The sequence below is a fragment of the Oppia nitens genome, unplaced genomic scaffold, assembly GCF_028296485.1.
Source record: "Oppia nitens isolate AA-2021 unplaced genomic scaffold, nextdenovo-longstitch-racon4-pilon3 scaffold3_pilon_pilon_pilon, whole genome shotgun sequence".
Classification (NCBI taxonomy): Eukaryota; Metazoa; Arthropoda; class Arachnida; order Sarcoptiformes; family Oppiidae; genus Oppia; species Oppia nitens.
In genome coordinates, this window is record NW_026533221.1 from 10,041,173 (window position 1) to 10,061,223 (window position 20,051).

The 20,051-nt window shown below is 22.9% G+C and overlaps 2 protein-coding genes across 2 annotated transcripts; one reads left to right on the forward strand and one right to left on the reverse strand.

Annotated features, from left to right (window-relative positions):
• Nucleotides 1–12,678: 12,678 nt before the first annotated feature.
• LOC128958281 (prolyl 4-hydroxylase subunit alpha-1-like) lies at nucleotides 12,679–15,232 on the forward strand. Its single transcript, XM_054304096.1, has 4 exons — nucleotides 12,679–12,683; nucleotides 13,515–13,867; nucleotides 13,931–14,325; nucleotides 14,414–15,232. The coding sequence occupies exons 1-4, from the start codon at nucleotides 12,679–12,681 to the stop codon at nucleotides 15,230–15,232; spliced, it is 1,572 nt and encodes a 523-aa protein (XP_054160071.1).
• Nucleotides 15,233–15,299: 67 nt separating this feature from the next.
• Nucleotides 15,300–17,811, reverse strand: LOC128958567 (dipeptidyl peptidase 1-like). Its single transcript, XM_054304446.1, has 5 exons — nucleotides 17,447–17,811; nucleotides 16,527–16,923; nucleotides 16,330–16,448; nucleotides 16,114–16,277; nucleotides 15,300–16,038 (listed from the first exon to the last, which is right to left on the reverse strand). Exons 1-5 carry the CDS (start codon nucleotides 17,688–17,690, stop codon nucleotides 15,529–15,531), a joined length of 1,434 nt encoding a protein of 477 aa, XP_054160421.1. The 5' UTR covers nucleotides 17,691–17,811; the 3' UTR covers nucleotides 15,300–15,528.
• Nucleotides 17,812–20,051: the final 2,240 nt, after the last annotated feature.

Sequence of the window (20,051 nt, forward strand, 5' to 3'; positions counted from 1 at the left end):
ATACTCAACTAAATAGAAAAAAATAATTATCAAAATTATAACATAAAAATAGTATTGACTGCAAATGAAATAAAATAAAATTAGCAAAATTAATAAAATAGTTTTATTAAAAAAATTATATTATTATTAATTTTTATTTGTTTAATGTTATATATTTATTTTAATTGCATAGACATGGTATTTTGTTTGATATAAATTATTTGCAATTTGTGTAAAATATATTTAATTAAATCTCTATACTGTATATAAATATATACATATTAAATAATACAATAATTGAGTTAATATTGTGAGTGTGTGTGTGTGTGTGTGTGTGTGTGTGTGTGTGTGAGTCTACGTTTGTAATAATTAGTAATGATGTCTTTTCTAATATGTAAAAACAAAAAATTAGATTAACCTAGATGATAAAAAATTTGTCGAAAATAAAATGTGCTAAAAATACTAAACAAAATTTTCAAATATTTATATACTGGTATGTATAGTATTTTTTGTTAATTTTTACATTATGTGTTAAAGTATATAAAATTTTCAATGTATACTGTATTGTAAACTGAATATAACATATACAGTATATTCTATGAATTATGTATTACAAAATTAAATTAAAAAAATATTTTTTTAAAAATGTTACATTAAAATCATATTAATATGTTAACAAAAGTTATGTTTATTATAAGAATTTTTTTCTTTTTTAAAAAATAACATAAAGTCAAAATAATTTTTTAAAGATATTATTTTTTTTATTTAACTAAATTTATTTAAAATTATTAATGCGTCAGTATATTTAATTAAAGTATTTAAACAAAATTGTTTAAATAAAACTGTTATAAAACATATTTTTTCTAAAAAGTAATTTTAGCATTTTGTAAATTTTTATTTAATTAACATCATTGCTAGTAATTTTGTATTTGTTTTTTGGCATTATTACTAATTACAGAACTTATTTATTTTAGAAATTATTTTAATTATACTATGAAAGTGATGTTTTTTTTGTAAAAAATCGTCATATTTCTAAAAATTTCTAATATTAATATAGTTTTTTTGACAGTATATGATAAGTAATTAATTATAATTAAATATTAATATTCTACAGATTATACAGTATATATATATAATATATAAAATTATAATAACTATAAAAACTATATTTTTTAAGCAGAATCGTAAATTTAAAATAAATTACAACTTAAAATGCAAATTTATATATATATATATAATTTTAATTTATAACCTTAATATTAAATGCACTTAAAATAAAGAGTTATTTTATTAATACCTAATTACGTTTAGCAAAAGTTTCATTTATTTATTTTTTATGACATTAACAAAATAGATGTAAAAATTGTTTTTAAATAAATATATTACATTAAAAGCATTATATTATATTAAAATTAATAGATAAATATTTATATATATATATATATATATATATATTATAAGTTATAATACAAATGTAAATTTTGTTTGACTATAAAAGCATTATTCTAAATATAAAAATATATTGATATTTAAAAATAATATTTTTTTATTAAAAAAAATTTCTTTTATAAATTTTTAGCTTAATGTAGATATTTTTGTAAAAGCATTAGACAAAACCTACAACAACAAAATAATATTTGTTTTTACTTTTAAATTTTTTTTATAGACTTTACTATACAGTATTGTATTATAATTTTGAATATTATTTTATCTTGTGGATTTTTTATATTTTTTATATTTTTTCTATCCACTTTTCTGTATTAATATAAATATAAATTTATATTTATCTGAAAATCTTTATTTTTTATTTATTTTTTTTCGTTTCATTGTTGCACACAATATAAAACTACTTAATACAGTACTATAACTACAGTAATGTATTGTAAGAGAATATTACAAAAATATTTATATTATCAATATATAAGAATAATGGCATAAAAACAACATAAAAAATTTATTTGAAAAATATATAAATAATAATAATAATATACACTTTTCTTTTAACATAAAACATAATATATCATACACGGTTATATAACTTTCATTTAAAAAAAATTTATATTAAATATTTGTTGCTATTTTTGTTGTTGTTGTTGTTGACTATATTTATATTTATAACTATACTTATTATAAATTTTATAGCAGTATAAAACTGTATACTATATACAAGTGTTTGAAATACTGGCACGTCTAATACAAATATACACTTTACAAATAATAAGACAAACTAATGATTAATATCACACACACACACACACACACACACACACACACACACACACACACACACACACACACACACACACACACACTTACATACATACATAATATGAAAAAAATTATCTAAAAATCATTTAAAACATATGTTATACTAAAAACATTATATTTTCTATTTATTTGTTATACAATATTATTAACACATATATTCTGTAGTTCAACAAAAATTAATGATAAGTAATAGCTAGTAATACTCTACTATTAATATTAAATTAATGAGTATATAATAGAAAAAAACTAATTATAATTTTCTATACAACTGTAAATTATTGTGATCCTTAAATATCAAGTAGTATTATTAATATTATAGTAAAAACTATTTATTTTGTTGTTATAATTTTTGAAACAAAATTGTTTTAATAATTATTGATTTTTTTCACTGTAAAGTCATAATACGGTATATATATGAATATATAGTGTATTCGGTGTTATTTTACTAATATATATATATATATAAGTTATATACTATTATATTTATATATATTAAATAACACAAAAGTTAACTTTTAATTAAATGCAAAATGATTAATTTAAAAAATAAAATAAAACTACAATATTAGCTGTTATTCAAATTATTAAACATTAAATACATAATATCATATTTTAAAATTCAACAGTTCTAATTTATTTTTAAATAATGTATATTTTATTATTATAAAAAATAATTATACAATTTGATACTATTTTTTTATTTTTATTACTCAATTATACTTGAAAGTGTAATTTGATATTATTTGCATATAAAAAAATGAAATTTTATATTTTTCAATGAAATTTTTATTAAATATATAAAATAACATACAGAATATACAAATACTAGTTAATAACAATAAATATAAATATTGTTGACATAATATTCTATAATAAAATGCAAAAAAAGTAATAAAGATTATTGTTTTAAATAATACAATAGATACAGTATTTAGCTATATCTATATGTAATATCTAACAGTATGAATATAAGATAATTTTATTGTTGTCTAACATGTATATTGAAGAATATTTAGTAAAATACTGTACAGTAATATATATATATATATTTATCATTTATTGTTTTTTTACTATTAGTATTTAGTGTTTTCAATTGAAGCATATAATAGAAAATAATGAAAATATAATAATATTAATTTATTATTATTATTTTATTCAAAATACATGTTAATGTTTATCTATTTTAATATTAAATTCAGCGTAAAAATAAATTATACAACTATATGGTATGTGCTAATGTATGTTATCTTAGTATTGTATTAACAATGTTGCTATTATTAGCAAATATTTTAATTATAATTAATTTTTCAAATGTTCAAACAAAAATATTCAAATAATGTTTTACATTAAATACTTTGAAATATTTTATTTTATTTAAAAATAATTTTTAATCATTAAAATTTTTATAATAACTTTTAGTCCATTATTGACAAAACATATGGATTAGTAATTTAAATGGAAAAAAATAATTATTAAATTTTTAATTAATATTATATAAATGTATAAATAATTTTATGTATTGCTTAATATTTAATATAAAGATTAATTTCATATTTACAAATAAAGTTAAATTATAGCATTAAATTGTGATTTACTAAATTTACTGCAAAAATACATAAATTATATTGATTTTTTATTTGTTTGTTATTATTAATTTAAAAATCTATAAAACGTCAACTAAATATGTTATTGCAATAATAATAATAATAACAATAAAAAATAATGTTATTTTTAAAAATGATTTTGTCATCCATTTAATTGTACTATTTATAAAAATTTTTGTCTATAATTTACTATTAAAAAACACTATCCAATTATAAGCACTTTTTATATTAAAAGGCAAACAATTTAGATTTGTTATACTTATATATAAAAAATGTCATTTAAGTGGAAATAACACAAATGGCATCAAATTTCTATACATTATTATTAGTATTCATATGTAATTAATTATAAATATTATATCACTATATATTAATACTGTATATATAATATAATAATAAATGTTAGGCACTTAAATAAATGGATAGAAATATTATGGCTCTTCAATAATTTCATTTATCTTATATATATATATATATATTATATCTAATGTATGTATACTTATAGACATAAATTTATATACATAAATGCCAACATATATAAAATCATTGATCAAACTATGCATTATATTGTTTGACTTACTGTAACTAACAAATAGATAAACTAATATTGTATCTACATTTACATTCAATTTTATGGTATGTTTGATTCATGTTTTAATAAATTTGACATAAATAGTTATATTTAAAATACTATATATAAAGTATAAGTCAAAATGTCATTTTTGAATGTTTATTATGCTATATTATGACAATTGAAAGTTATTATATTGCATACATTATTAAATAATATTAAGAATAATACATAAGTGATTTTATTTTATTATTTTTTAATTTTGTATATATTGTATATAATTTTGACGCTTAGATTCTGCAATAATCAATATATTAACAAAAATTTATTACATTGTATTATTGTATAATCTATATAAAAGTTTTTTATGTTGTTTTTTTTATTATTTTTCAAGTGTTGATGAAAGGCTTTTATCTTTTAGTGTCAATTAATTCCCCGGTGATCTCTATATATAAACTTTAATGTATTAAAAATTATTATTTATTGATATAAGTTATATGTGATATATGACAGCAATTGATTGTTTTGAAGTATTTATTGATTTCAAAAAAAAACAAAATAAAATAAAATTATTTTTCAATAATACTACAACATCTTAGACATGATTTTTGTTGTTGTAATAATAAAATACAAATAATTGTAAGAAATCTTATTTTTTTAAAACAATGTTTCTTTCAATTTATTACATTGAATATAAATTAAATTTTGTAATATATATATATCAACAAATAAAAATATCATAAATTGATATAATAAAATAATGTCTGGTTATATAAAATGTTCTTGGTAAAAATTGTATATATATATAATTTATAACGATATTATATAAATTGAATTTATTTTTTTCCAAAAAAACATATCCAAACAATAAACATAATAAGTTATGTTATAAATATTTATTTAATATTATAAAATTTAGTTATTTTAAGTAGAAAATCTATTTGACATCACGTATTAAATAAATATATAATTTTTATTGTCAGATATTAAATTTTTATACAATATATTTATGATTTATTAGCAAACAAATCAATCATTTTGAGTATTTCTAATTTACATTATTATTGTATTATTGAATACTGTATATAACAATATACAGTATTATAGATCTATAAATTAAATATTCAATTGTCATATTAGTTGTTATTATTCGTCAATTATTTTTATATGAAATAACCTAAAATTGAATAATATAATATATCATTAATATAATTTATATATCATTAAACACACAAACTATGTTTATTACTGTATTAGCTATTAATATAGTGTTGGTAAAAAAAATTTATAAAATAATAGAGAAATTTCTAGAAAGTTTCTAAAACAAATTTCTATCTATGGGATCACCATGTTAATTTTGTTCTCTATATTTGCCAACTTGTAACATTGTTTTTACAAGTAATAATTAAATATTATAATTATTTATATAGGGATCCCATTTGGGATTATACTATATATATTATAATATTATATGTACAGTATTGTGTCTCATTAATATATAGTACAATAGCTATAGATATGGAGATCCTATAGTATAATAATAAAGTTATATTTCTATAGAAATTTATTCCTCAGAAACTTTTTAGAAACTTTCTCAAGAAAATTATTAGAAACTTTCTATATTAATAGTATTAAAATATAAAAATAAGTTTTTTTTGCATATGCTTAATATCAAATCTATAAATGTTTTAATTAAATTTAGTATTAAAAAATTAATAAAAAATAAAGTTATATTATTGATACAAGTTTTACTTTTTTTTATTAAGAGATAAATTATATACTATATTGTAATATAATGTCTAAATTTTTATTTTTTCTTATTATTGCAATAAAAACTCCTTTAGGATATATTTTTATTAAAAGTTTTATATAATTAATTTTCAAAATCGTATGGATGTAGTAATACTGTATATATTTATACTGTAATCGTAGTTTATATATTGAAATAAATGCCAATGAAATTCATTGTACATTATTGTACAATACTTTTTTTAAAATATATCACACAAAATATTTTTTTTCAATCATTATATTTTTACTTAAAAAATTTTATAAATTATCATCAATTTTTTATACAACTGATAAAAAGTCATTTTAAATTTACTATTTTTTAGATTTTAATGACTTTTTTAAAATTTTTGTTTTCTAATAATGTGATAATTCCATAGAGATCTTTAATTTATTTAAATTTTATTTTATTATGTACTAAACTAAATTTTGCATTAAAAAAACATAAAAATAAATTTTCAAATAATACAATATTTAAATTATTTTATAAAACAAAGTATTAGTTACAGATAATATTAATTAGTTTTTCTATTAATAAATTAAAAGTTAAATTTATATTATATATGATTGTATTATATTAAAGTTTTTTGTTGTTACATGTTTAAAAAATACAATTTAAAYTATATTGTTTAAAAGTATTATTTACACACACACACACACACACAAACATACACTCATTGTTACAATTATTAACATTTATTTTGAAAACTATTTGTAGAGTATTTCGCAAAAAAACTATTTATAAATAATTTATTATTATTATTGTTTTATCATACCATTTATCTATTAGTACATTACATTACCAATAGTTTTATTACCAATAAAATATCTAATATGATTTCAGTTTTAGCTATTTTTATGTGTGAACAAAATACAAATGGACTTGATAACAATTTATACTAAATATAATATTTATTTTATTTTTATTTTAACATTAATAGATTTTATTGTGTTTGGTTTAACACAAACAAATAGAAATTTCAAATATTGATTGTGACATTTAAATGAAAATTTTATTTTATTTGGTAAATAAATTTTACTTTTTTTAAAATCTTACATTTAATTGCTTTATAAAATTAAAGAAATAACAAAACAATTTTTAGAGATATTAAAACTAAATGCTTATTATTATTCAAATTATTACATTTTTATGGTATTAATAATACAATTTTAATTAATTTTAAACTTATATTTTTTGATTATATTTTGTTGGATCTAATGCATAGTATATTACATAATATAATTTATATATAAAAATACATTTTAATAATGTTATTCAGCAATAGATTTATGAATTAATTTAAAACATTTGTTTTTTTTAATAGAAATTATATTCAAATAGAGGTAATTATAGTATGACTTTATTAATAGTATCACATAAAAAAAACAATTGCAATAATTAATTTATGATTAATAATCTACTATCATATAACACACACACACACAAACACATATATGTTTATACATAGATTTAATCACATAATTGCATATTTATTACATTTTAATAATATACTAATAGATTAGTTATAAGATAATTAAAATTTAATGTAACTCTAGTAGTATTTAATATTATACTATACATATAAAAAATTAATATTGTATAGTATAAAAAATTAATAACTAAATATTAAAATGTGAATCAATTATACTGTATAATTAGTATTATAAATTTATTATACAAATTAATTTTAGTGGTTTACAAACAATTAATTTATAACTAAGTAAAGTAAAACTATTTTTGTTATTTTTGAACTAATAAAATAATTTTTTTTTTATTCTATAATAGTAATATTTAATTTACTAAATTTTTAATCATTAAAAGTTTAAATTATTTTTTTCATAGTACAATAAAAATTTTATAATTTATAACTTATAATATAATACAATACATTAAATTTTTAAGCAATAACAACCTAAAAGTTATTATTGTTGAAAAAATATAATATTAAAAAATAACAAAATTATATAACATTTACAATATAAAGTTAACTTTATTTTTATATAAAAATAAGTAATTAAAGTTTATTTTTAACTTTCAAATAAACTGTATTTACAATTTTAAATTAATGATTTGATGTTTGCTAACTAAATATTGTATATATATTTATATTGCTTAGACTTAGCCATTAAATTCATAGATTGTACAAATCATCTAAAAGTTTAATCAATTTTATCGGTTAATAATCCAATTTTGAAATGAGTTATTTTTGTACAGTATATTGTCATTAAGTAATACATACATTTGAAAAATATCTATATTATCCATTTAATTGTATAATAGCTAAACTAAATCAACTAAAATCTATATTATAGAAAATGATAAAAAATTTGTAAATATATAAGAAAATACTCTCTCTCTCTCTCTCTCTCTCTCTCTCTCTCTCTCTCTCTCTCTCTCTCTCTCTCTCTCTGTTAGTTATTTTTAATTGTACATGTTTCTAATAAATTAATATACTATCTATTGTTAAATCATTTATATTTTATGATTTAAACTAGACTGAAACTAGAAAAAAATAAATAATTAGTCATTTTAATATTATATTTTTATACGACTATATATTTTTAGATATCTATTGTTTTATACATTTATAATAAATTGCTATTATATGATATAATAATAATAATATAACATTTATAACATAAAAACAACCCTATTGTTCATTAATTCCCACACGGCATAACATTTGTATCTCTCATTACATTAATCATTCAAATAAAGCAACAAAAAAATATATTACTAATTGATGTATAGATTATATACAGTATAATAGATGGGTGAATAAACGAGATATTATTTTTTTTATATAAAATTAAATATCTGTAATTATATTTAGTTTATTATCTATAAATGTATTTTACTATTTAATAAATAATTAATTAATTAATATCTATAGTATAGCTTAATAATTATTCCGTTATATTTTAAAAAAAAAACTAATATAAAACGTATAAATATAAAAAAATAACACATAATATCAGATCATTAGTAAATTTATCTCTATTTTTAACTCTCAGTTTATTTTTTTATTTAAATGTCTTTCCGTTTTTTTTTGTGATACAAAAAAGAAATTCAATGAAATTGAAAAAATATATTATAATGATATGATATTATGCTTTAATACAGGAAATAATGATAAAAGTAATATATTTTGCTTAAAACTTTAAAATTTATTTCTAACTAAAAGTATAATTTATTTACTGTACTGTATATTCACAATTATAGTTTTTTAAAATGAAAATTTATGAATAATTGAAATAAAACTTTATATATTGTAGTAATGATTTTTAAAATATTAAATTTTATAATATATGTAATTTAAATATTTATTTTCGAAAACACAAACATAATATATAAAAATATAATCTTAATTATTATTTAAATCTTTAAATCTAGAAAAATATTGTTAATTTATAATAAAATGGTTATTTAATTGTATTTTGAAATAAATGTGTCTCTGAGATCTGAATTTAAAAATATATATTTAATTACATTTACAATTTAATACCAGTTTCACACCACAATTAGTTAATAAAAAAATATTAGTATATTGATAATATGTTTTAGCATTAATACTTTAAACTTTAATATACTAATATCATAGATAATTTGTTATAATCTAAAAATGTTTTGTCTAATTTTTTTAAAATTTTTAATAGTACAGTACAAGTGGATATTATTAATGTAATAGCAAACAAATAAATAACAGTAAAATATTTAACATATTTATATACAGTAAGTTAAAACTTGATACAGTTTATGTTAATAATTAAATATTAAAACTTAGAAACTGATAATTATTTTAAATTAACAATTAATGTTTTTAACAAATGTACACAGATAAAATTTCATTTATAAAGTCATAGCATAAAAATTAAGATTAAAACTAAAAAACAATTTTAAATACTGAATTAATTTAAACATTTTTAAGATATTTAATAAATAGTTTTTTTTAAATCATTATATCATAGCTAAAATAAAACATTAAAAAGTAAAACTAAACAAAAAATTTTTTAAAAATTTAAACCATTTTTATATTGACTTTTGTCACAAAAAGTTGTCTAATTTTTCTAAATTCATTGATAATAACAATGTAATCGTCGGGAAATTCGGGATTTGGATAAATAATATTCAAAATAACTGTTTGAATGTTTGCTAATTGTGTCAACGATTTCAATAAAATCAAATCATCAATTGTATGAATAGTTATCTCCAGATATTGAAGACACGGCAAATTGGAGGCAATTTTCGGTATAATTTTAGCGGATAACGAATCGGCAATCGATCGGCTGACTCGCAAATGTGTTAATGACTGTTGCAACGAAAACAACGGCTGCAATGATGTCAACCAAATGCCGATAAATACAAATTCAAATCGTTTTAAGCGCCGATAGTTTGCAATTTGCATTGCAGTCAACAGATCAAAGTAGCCGACAAACGTATGCTTCATATTACCGCTGATCGATAGCCGTCTCAATTGGTGACCACATTTAAGACCAATTTGACGCAACTGTTCAGCCAATACGTTGACCACTAGTCTGTTATCCGATTCAACATCTATACTAAGATCTGTCAATTGTCTCAGTTGTGTCAAACCGGACAATATATCCATAACTATCGGTAATATAAAACTGAATTCAATTTTCAACTGAAAAGCTGTCAATTGTTTGCCATAGACTGCAACAAACTGTTGATAAATTGTAATCATTTTGTCATTTCTTATATAAAAAGACATTTTCTGAAGTTTACTAAACACTGGTTTATCAGTAATAAAGTACTGATAATCGGTAATCATCTGTACATTTGAAAGTCCAGAATTTCGGTAATCAAATGCCGATAGTTGTGTACAATCAATGATATGTCTGTTCAAACCTCTTTCCAATTGTCGACCATTACTACTACTGCTATATCTTTGAATAGTTAGCAACTGTTTGGCAAACCGGCCGAAAAAGGCATCGATGGTCGCATCGGTTACTTTAACACTAAATCTGTTGAACAAAACTCGCCGCAAATGATGACAGTTTCGGGTAATAGCCGTCAATATCCAGTCATCTATTTTATATTTGAAGTCAATTACCGAAATATTTGGACACAACTGTAGAAGTCTGCAAAAGGCTTGAAAAGTCTTATTCTTAACCAATTTCTTGTTAATTGTCAGCACTGTTACTGTCTGTAGTATTACTCGATGCCATTGTTTTGATACACGTCTTAGTCTTAGCCTGTCTTCAAGTGTCAGATAAGTCGACGACTTCGACAACAGCAACAGTTCAGCCAAGTCGTCACCGAAACGATCAAACGATTGTCTTTGTCTTCTTGAACTTATACTTCCTCTTCTTCTTCTTTGGCAATCACTGTCCACTGTTGTCATCATATGTATAGACATTGTTGTTGTTGTTGTGGTTGTCGTCGTTGTTATGGATGAGATGACAATTGTGTGGATATATTGCTTATATACTCAAGTCTGATGCTATCATCATCGGTGGTAAACTTTTTTTTTAAAAAAAAATAATTATATAATAATTATTATTGTCATTCAATTATAGATATTAATGAATGACTTCATTGACTGATATATCATATCATATGTTAATTATTATATTAATTTAATGTTGTATTCAAACAGTTATTTCAAACAATTATTGATTAGTTATTTTTATTGTATAAAACTGTATAAACAATACAAACAAACGTAGAAAACATTTTATTTGTTTATTTAATATTTTTAAAAGCGTATATACTTTGAATGTACTCATTATTATTATTATTATTATTTATAAAAATAATTTAAAACTTTTAATACAAAATCTTATACTAATATCATATAATATTTTGTTTGTTCAATATGTTAACAATTATCTACAAATTATAATCAAGCAATTTATTTTTAGAAACTATGTTACTATGTATATACATGTAGTATATTTTATATAAAGATTTAATAAATATTATTTATAGTACATTATAGTACAGTGTATTATAATTATAGTAATCTAATCTATATTATTGTATTGCTCTTAACATTGTTAAAAAAATAACTTATCATAGAATTATAATTATTGTAATATTATTTATGATAAGTATAGTAAAATTTATATTATAATCAAATCAAATTAAATAAATTTTGTTTAAAAATAATTTTTAATTAGATTAATATTATTAATTTTTTAATTTTCAAAAGTTTAATATTAGTAAATACTAAATAGTTATTAGATATTTTACTGTTGATATAAAAATAAATTAGAAAATCTATGAGTATATTGAAAATATCTATACATTTAACGAAAAAATATATAGTAGTTGTACAGTAGATTAACATACTGTACATGTATTTAATAATAAAACTGTATTAATATTAATATTTATTTTATATACATTATATTGCAAATTTCAATATAATATGCATAAATTTACAGTCTATTATTTACTAGACATAAATAATGTACAAAATTTTAAATTAAAAGAGTTATAAAATGCAGTAGTTTTAAATATAAAACTTAATTAATAACACAATTAACTTTTATTTTTTAATATATAAAATATTTATCAAAATAGTACATTAAAAATAAAGCATAAGCTTCTAATCAATTAATTTAATCAAAATATTATTTGATTTTATTTTATCAATTACACTAAATTATTTCAACTTATATTAAAATGCAATATTTTAATAGTTGACAATTAATTTTTTTTTTTAAATATAATAAATTAAATATTGATAAATTTATATATAAATATTATGCAAAATATTAATATTTTAAAAATTAATTATTATTATTTCAATTTAACATTTATATAAATATGTTCAACAAAAATAAAACTATAACTTCAAAATCAATGATATTACTATTTGAATGCCTTATATAATAAACAATAAATTGCACACATTTTCAACAGTTTAATATAATGAACAATATTTTAGTATTATATAAATATTGACATTCATATCGGTATAAAACAATATATAAATAAAATAAAAATACAAAACAATAGAAAAACATTTGTTAAATTTTATAAAATATTTAATTTTCTAGACATACAATATTAGACAAAAAAAAATGTAATTCATAAAATATATAAACTTTTATAAACTTTTATTACACGTTGACTAAAATAATATTCATGTAATTATTAAATATATTAGTAATTAATAAATTTTTTCAATAGAAAATACAATTATTGTCTATTATTTATTCTCAAATAATATGAAATTTCTTACAATATATTCAATATTTAATATTATAATTTATGAAAATTTATTATTACTATTTGTGTCGGGTTTTAACATTGAGTTCACAAAATTGGAAAGACTTTTACTAAAAGAAAGACAATCTATTGATGCCATCAATACATTACTCGAGACACAGGAGGAAACCATTGCCGATATCAAGCAATTGGTCGCCGATTTCAATGTATTAAACTCAGTAACAGTGAAAGTCAATGGCGATGATAAAAAACCTGATGTCCAATTAGGACATCCCGTTGATGTCTATCTGGCTATTAGACGACTGGCCATCGACTGGAAAGATATGTATGATTTGCTCGACGAGAATCAGCGTTTGCTTAAAGAGGTTCAAACAAATCTGGTTGGCATTGATAACAGTCCCAATATATTTGGAGGAACAGTATTTCTAAATAGTATTACTGATGAAGAATTTAAAGGTATATTCAATTATTTTATAATAAATGTTTGTTTTTGTAATAAAATAAAAGTTTGTTTTTTAGATGGCATTCACGGTATGCGAGATTTAGTTAACATTTACGGTGTGGATATTAAATCAATGGCCAACGGTATCGTAAGCTATAGGGACAGGTATGGTATAAATCAACGGTACACAAGACCAGAAGCACCGGTAGTTCAGTTAAATTCGTTTGATTGTTTCGCTATCGGCAAACAATCGTACGATAACTTTGAGTACAGTCAGGCCCGCGAATGGTTTGAAATGGCTGTTCATAAGCGAAATAGTGAGACCAGTCCGGAAATGTTGGCCGAAACCTACGAACATTTGGCCTATTGTGAGGCCCGGACCAGCAATCTATCGCAAGCACTGGTTTACATGCATAAGTCGTTGGCTATTGAACCGCACGATAATGTCGACGAAATTAAAGAGTTATTGACTGTATGTATATGAAAACAATTCAGTAGTTAATAATTATTTTCTATTAAAATGCTATTATTATTATTATTAATTGAATATTTTTTTCAAGAATATGTCTATTGATGGCAATAACCGAAGTCCAATAAATACCGAGTATTTGATGGCCAAAAACCTGTGTCAAGGAATCACTTCGTTAAACACCAACAATAAGTTTTCAGTTCAATCACTTCACTGCTATTACATGAACACTGCGCGCATACCTGTGCTACGATTGATTCGTGTCAAAGTTGAACTGCTCTATCATTTACCACAGATTGTTGTCATACATGGTTTTTTGTCGGACACCGAAACACAAGTTCTCAAACAGTTGGCCAAACCTAAACTGTTTCGTACGACTGTAGTGCACGCAGAGACCAAACAACAGGTCAGAGACAGACATCGGGTGGCCGAAGGCGGTTGGCTGGACGACTCGGAAAATCAAGTGGTCGACAGGATTAGCAAACGTATTGCCGCCATAACCGGTATGGATGTCCGACAAGCGGAACAGTACAATGCAATCAAATACGGAGTGGGCGGCTATTATGCCCATCATTATGATGTTTTTGTACCGCAAAACACGCCAATATCGGCAAAAATATATGGCGACCAATTGAATCGGGTGGCCTCGTGGATCAACTATCTCGATGATGTACCCGCAGGCGGTGCCACTGTATTTCCCTATCTAGGGGTTACTGTATGGCCTGAAAAAGGTGCGGCATTATTGTGGCATAACCTGCTTAAGTCGGGTCACGTTGACTTGCAAACCTATCACGGAGGCTGTCCCGTATTAATTGGACATAAATGGATAGCCACTAAATGGATACCTGAATTGGGACAAACATTTACGAAACCCTGTTCTCATGATATCAATGAATATAATAAGCTGTGAATTATTTTAATAATAAATCTTTATTTATTACAAAATAATTTTTCAATTAATTTTTATTTTCTCATAATTTTATATGTACTGTATATTCATATATTTTTTTAAATATTTGCTGAAGAAAAACAAACAAACAACATAACGATTGTATAGTCGAAAATAATAGTGCAATTCAAACAATTACGATAATCTCAAAAGTAAATAACATTAGTTTTGCGTAAACTTTATTACTGTGATTATTGAATTAAATTTTAGAAATTATAAGTCAAACAAAAAAAGTGTTAAAAATATCTACTATTTATCTACGGTATGGGTAATGCCTCGACGGCAATAGACTCAATGTTGCATTCATTGCTACCCCGTTTGATCCGAAAGTATCCGTTTTCACCCCAACCGTTGCCCCAACTGTTCTTCACTATCCAGTATTTCTCGCCAGTCTTCGGATCTGCACCGTAGCCGACGGCCAGTACAGCGTGATTAGTAATGGCAAACGGGTCGTACCGAACGCCAACAACACTGTCCATTAACATAATATCATTGCTGCCACTTCTATGGCTGACACCCGTATGACTGTAGATACCACTCGAGTAGGACATAAAATCGTCGTACACTTCAAACGACACCGAAATCGGTCCATTCTTGACCAGAGACAGACGCATTAGTTCCTCATTACAGCCGCCGTAAAAACCGCCGACATAGTCATAACTGGCGATATAGTATCGGCGACACTGTTTCTCTTTGCACTGGCCATCGACGCCCCGATAGGGAAAACATTCTTCAGGAATAAACCCGTAGTCCTGACCGTACTTTCCCTGATATAATCCCGAGACAAACAAAAAAGCAATTTAAATAAACTAACTATTTTTACAGTTTAATTGTTTTGTTACAGCTATTAGATAAGGAAATCCTCCTTCACATCCCTGAGCGTACGTCGAACAGCTAACAACATCCTGTGGCGATAGTGTCAACTGTTCGGTGTTGTTGGTCAGCACCCGTATGCGAGCCTCGATCATACCGACCGACGAGAAACTATAGCAACTGCCACACGAACCTATCAATCATTTTAAACAATATATTGTCTATACTTATTGAGTTGTCTATACCTTGATTACGAACTGGAGACACAAAACTAACACCGTTTATGTTACGCCAATCAAAACTATCGGGCAATTGGGAAGCCATTTGTCGAATTTCCTCAGTTACAGGTGCCGCTGATGGAGGACTGATAATAATATATAAAAATTATTGTTTTAATTTTAAATAACACATTTCGTCCTTTAAAAAACAAATTAATAATGACCTTAAAATTTTAGACTTATGACCGCCTTTCATACGATAAATCTCTTTCATGGGTCGACCCTCCAAATGATGGTAGTGTTTGGCTGTCCACGAGCTCTGTATTGTGTTAATCGTGCGAATAGTCTCCGGATTTTGTCGGAACAATGACTCTTCCGAACCGATTAGCCGCTGGATTCGGTATGTTTTGGTTTCACGGCTACTACTACTATCGGTGGTAATACGGCGAGCAATATAACAGGCCCAGTTGTGGCCGAGTACGTCATGAGACCAACCGGGTCGGGTTCGGTGACAATAACTGGTCACATTAGTGCCGTGTTGTTCGTAATCGGAAAATGCAAAATACTTTCGGCCAGTAATGACAACTTCAAAACCTTGGTTATAGATGATAGTCCAGTGACCTGACATTACAAACAAACTAATAATCAAAACTCATTGTTTGCAAGTATAAGTTATATTTATATTTTAAACTTATATACTGTGATTCAATAGTTGCTGTATTATTAAAATATAAAAATTTGTTACTATTAAATAAATTAATATTTCAATTAATAATAATTTCAATGGTTTAACTAAACTAAAGCTAAACATTAGTTTAATTATTTTGTTGAATGAATATATTGTATTTCATTAAAATATAATTTTGTATTTGCTTATAAAGACATATAATAATAAATTATGAAATACAGTAAATAATAAATTTCTGATTTACTACTAAACCAGTTTTTTTTAAATAAAATAATTAATTACTTAGATAATCAACATTTACAGATTATTATTTTTTTATAGATTTACAGTACTTTTAATAGCAAACTATTATATTTTTTTGACATTTTGTTTATGTTTACACAACATTATATATAAATTTTTTGTCTCTAATTTTTTTTAAAAAAATAAATATATATTAAACCTATTATACTATACCTTTGTTGCCGTACTGATCGACGGCAATATTGGGAAACATTAGAGCAATCTTACGCTTATTGATCAACGGTTGCGAACCATTACAGACTTCCCGACTATCGGACGTAGTCTCCGACTCCTGGAATAGCCATACGCCTCGTATGTCTTCAAACGTACAGTTAGCCGGTGTGTCGGCCACCGTATAGCCAGTGCCGATAATGGCCACCAATAGTATCGATGAGAACAGTTTGTTTAAGACTGACATTTATTAGTTAGTAATTTACTAAATAAATATCTAATCTCTAATGACAAGTAATATATACTGTATATAGTATTTTATATGACAACAATTTTTGTTGCCTATCAAACAAATTATGATATATTCAATTTATTAGACAAAATTTGCTGAGTATATTGAATATTTTCATATATGAAATAATACAGTATATAAACACTCAACTGTTGATTGATTTCACTATATTTATCATCACTAGTTGTTTATGATTATAAATGATAAACAAGTTTGTGTAAAAATATTACTGATTTTTATAATATTTAGTAATATTTATAATATAATATATATAAATAGTTTAAAATATGATATACCGTAATGTAAACTATTTATAGTTTGATAAATTCAAGTTTTATTTTTGTTTTGATTTCATAAAATATACTAATACTACTAAATCCTATCTACTATTTTCTATAAAATTAATAATTAGTTATCACACCATCCAATGTTTGACTACTTTGTTTGATATCTAAACATTAAAATATTAAATGCTGATTAAACATACATTTATAACTGTATATTACAGTATAGTTTAAACTTTAAATTATAAAACGTTGAATTATAATTATGTAATACAGTATAGCAGTAAAAAAAATTAATAAAATTTAAATGTCAATTGTAATTAAGAATATAAAATAAATACAAACAACAAACTTCTGGATAAATTATAGTACAATTGATTGATAAGCAATTAAAATTGCTAATAATTTTATCTAATTAAAAATGGCTATTAAATATATATAAATAAATTTTATATTACGTTAATAAAATAGTTAATTAATAATACTTTGTTTATTATTAATATTTTTTTTTTGGTATACAATCCTTATATAAATCTCTATAATATACTAAATATATTTTCTAACAATAAAGTGCTTAAATTTGGGTCTCGTTTCCAGATACATAAGCTCTGACTCGCTGTATTGGCTCTGGGGTGACAATTTGACCGTCAATCGGATCAATCGTTGCAATTTGGACAGCGATTGTAGTCCCCGGTCGGTCAATATGACTGTACACAATCTCAAATTGCAAAGTTTCGGCAAATTGGCGGCCAGATTGTCAAAAAATTGATCCTGAATTTGTACACCAGTAATGGTCAATCGAGTCAATTGTCGACATCGGTTAAACATATCGCTGGTCAGTACAATGTTTTTATTGGTAAAACCTTTACCTGAAATGGCTATTTTCGTCACATGAGTGCTGCCAAACACTTCGTTAATATCCGAGACAAGTGTCTTGTAGTCCATATGAATGTCATATGATTTGTAGGTAAATTGTTTCATTTTAGGACAATTGTCTACCAATTGTTTCAACTGTTGTCTACTGAGGTGTTGTTCATTGAGATCCACATAAATAGACATATTTATCAGTGAACTGAAACATTTGAAACAATCGACGACTCTATCGATGACAACATTATCATTACACATGAAAAGTTTAAAATCTAATAATTTTATTTGTCGTTTGCGGCAAATATTGGCAAACAATGCCAACATCTCAACACTGTAGTCATCGTCGATGTGACTGTGAATGCGTTTAAGTTGTTTTGTAATTAGATTGGATGTGTCTTTATCTTCATCGGTATCGTCGTCATTCATAATAATGATGTCATCGATATGAATCCAATCGTTGACTCTTTGCAATCGTGGCATCGATGGTAACAATTGTTTAATTTGTTCATCCAATGGACTCAAAGCGAATGGAAAGTTAAATAATTTCAATTTACTTCCAAATTTGTCGATCATTTTACTAATGATTTTCTCATTAACTGAATGACCATACGATGTAAAGTGTGTCAACTGTCGACACTCGTTGACCACCAAAACAATCATTTGTTCGTAGAGTTTGTCTAAAACAATACGAAATTTATTAATATTTTCGACCAATTCTTCATCGATTATTTGTTCCAAATCCAGTAAGTTATCTATTTCGTAGTCATCATTGTCTATCTCTACTCCATTGTCTTCATTGTCTTCACTCTCATCTACTTCTTGATTAATTACCATTTCTTCATTGACATCAATAATGTTGTCATTTTCAGTGATAATGTTTTCATTGACTTTTTTATCAAATTTGTAAGCAATTAGAATCACAACTTTCGATATGTTTCTACACTTTCTGAACACTGACTGCCAATTGTCTGAACAGAGTTTGGGATACATTGACGGATCAAATCTATTGATGTTCACTGAATTTAGTTTTATAAAGACAATGAGTTCATCGACTTTGTTGAACATCAATCGTTGCCATTGTCTGGATGTCGGTTCGTATCTGAATTTGTCTTCAAATGGCAGATATGTTAACAACAATTCAGTCAAGTCATCACCGAATCGC

Excerpts from the sequence above, each read along its gene's own strand:
- LOC128958281 (XM_054304096.1), top strand. Across the intron at positions 13,868-13,930 it reads TACTGATGAAGAATTTAAAG|ATGGCATTCACGGTATGCGA; the intron begins GTATATTCAATT and ends TTTGTTTTTTAG. Across the intron at positions 14,326-14,413 it reads AAATTAAAGAGTTATTGACT|AATATGTCTATTGATGGCAA; the intron begins GTATGTATATGA and ends ATTTTTTTCAAG.
- LOC128958567 (XM_054304446.1), bottom strand. The coding sequence starts at position 17,690 with ATGTCAGTCTTAAACAAACTGTTCTCATCGATACTATTGGTGGCCATT. Across the intron at positions 16,924-17,446 it reads CGATCAGTACGGCAACAAAG|GTCACTGGACTATCATCTAT; the intron begins GTATAGTATAAT and ends TTGTAATGTCAG. Across the intron at positions 16,449-16,526 it reads CATAAGTCTAAAATTTTAAG|TCCTCCATCAGCGGCACCTG; the intron begins GTCATTATTAAT and ends TATTATTATCAG.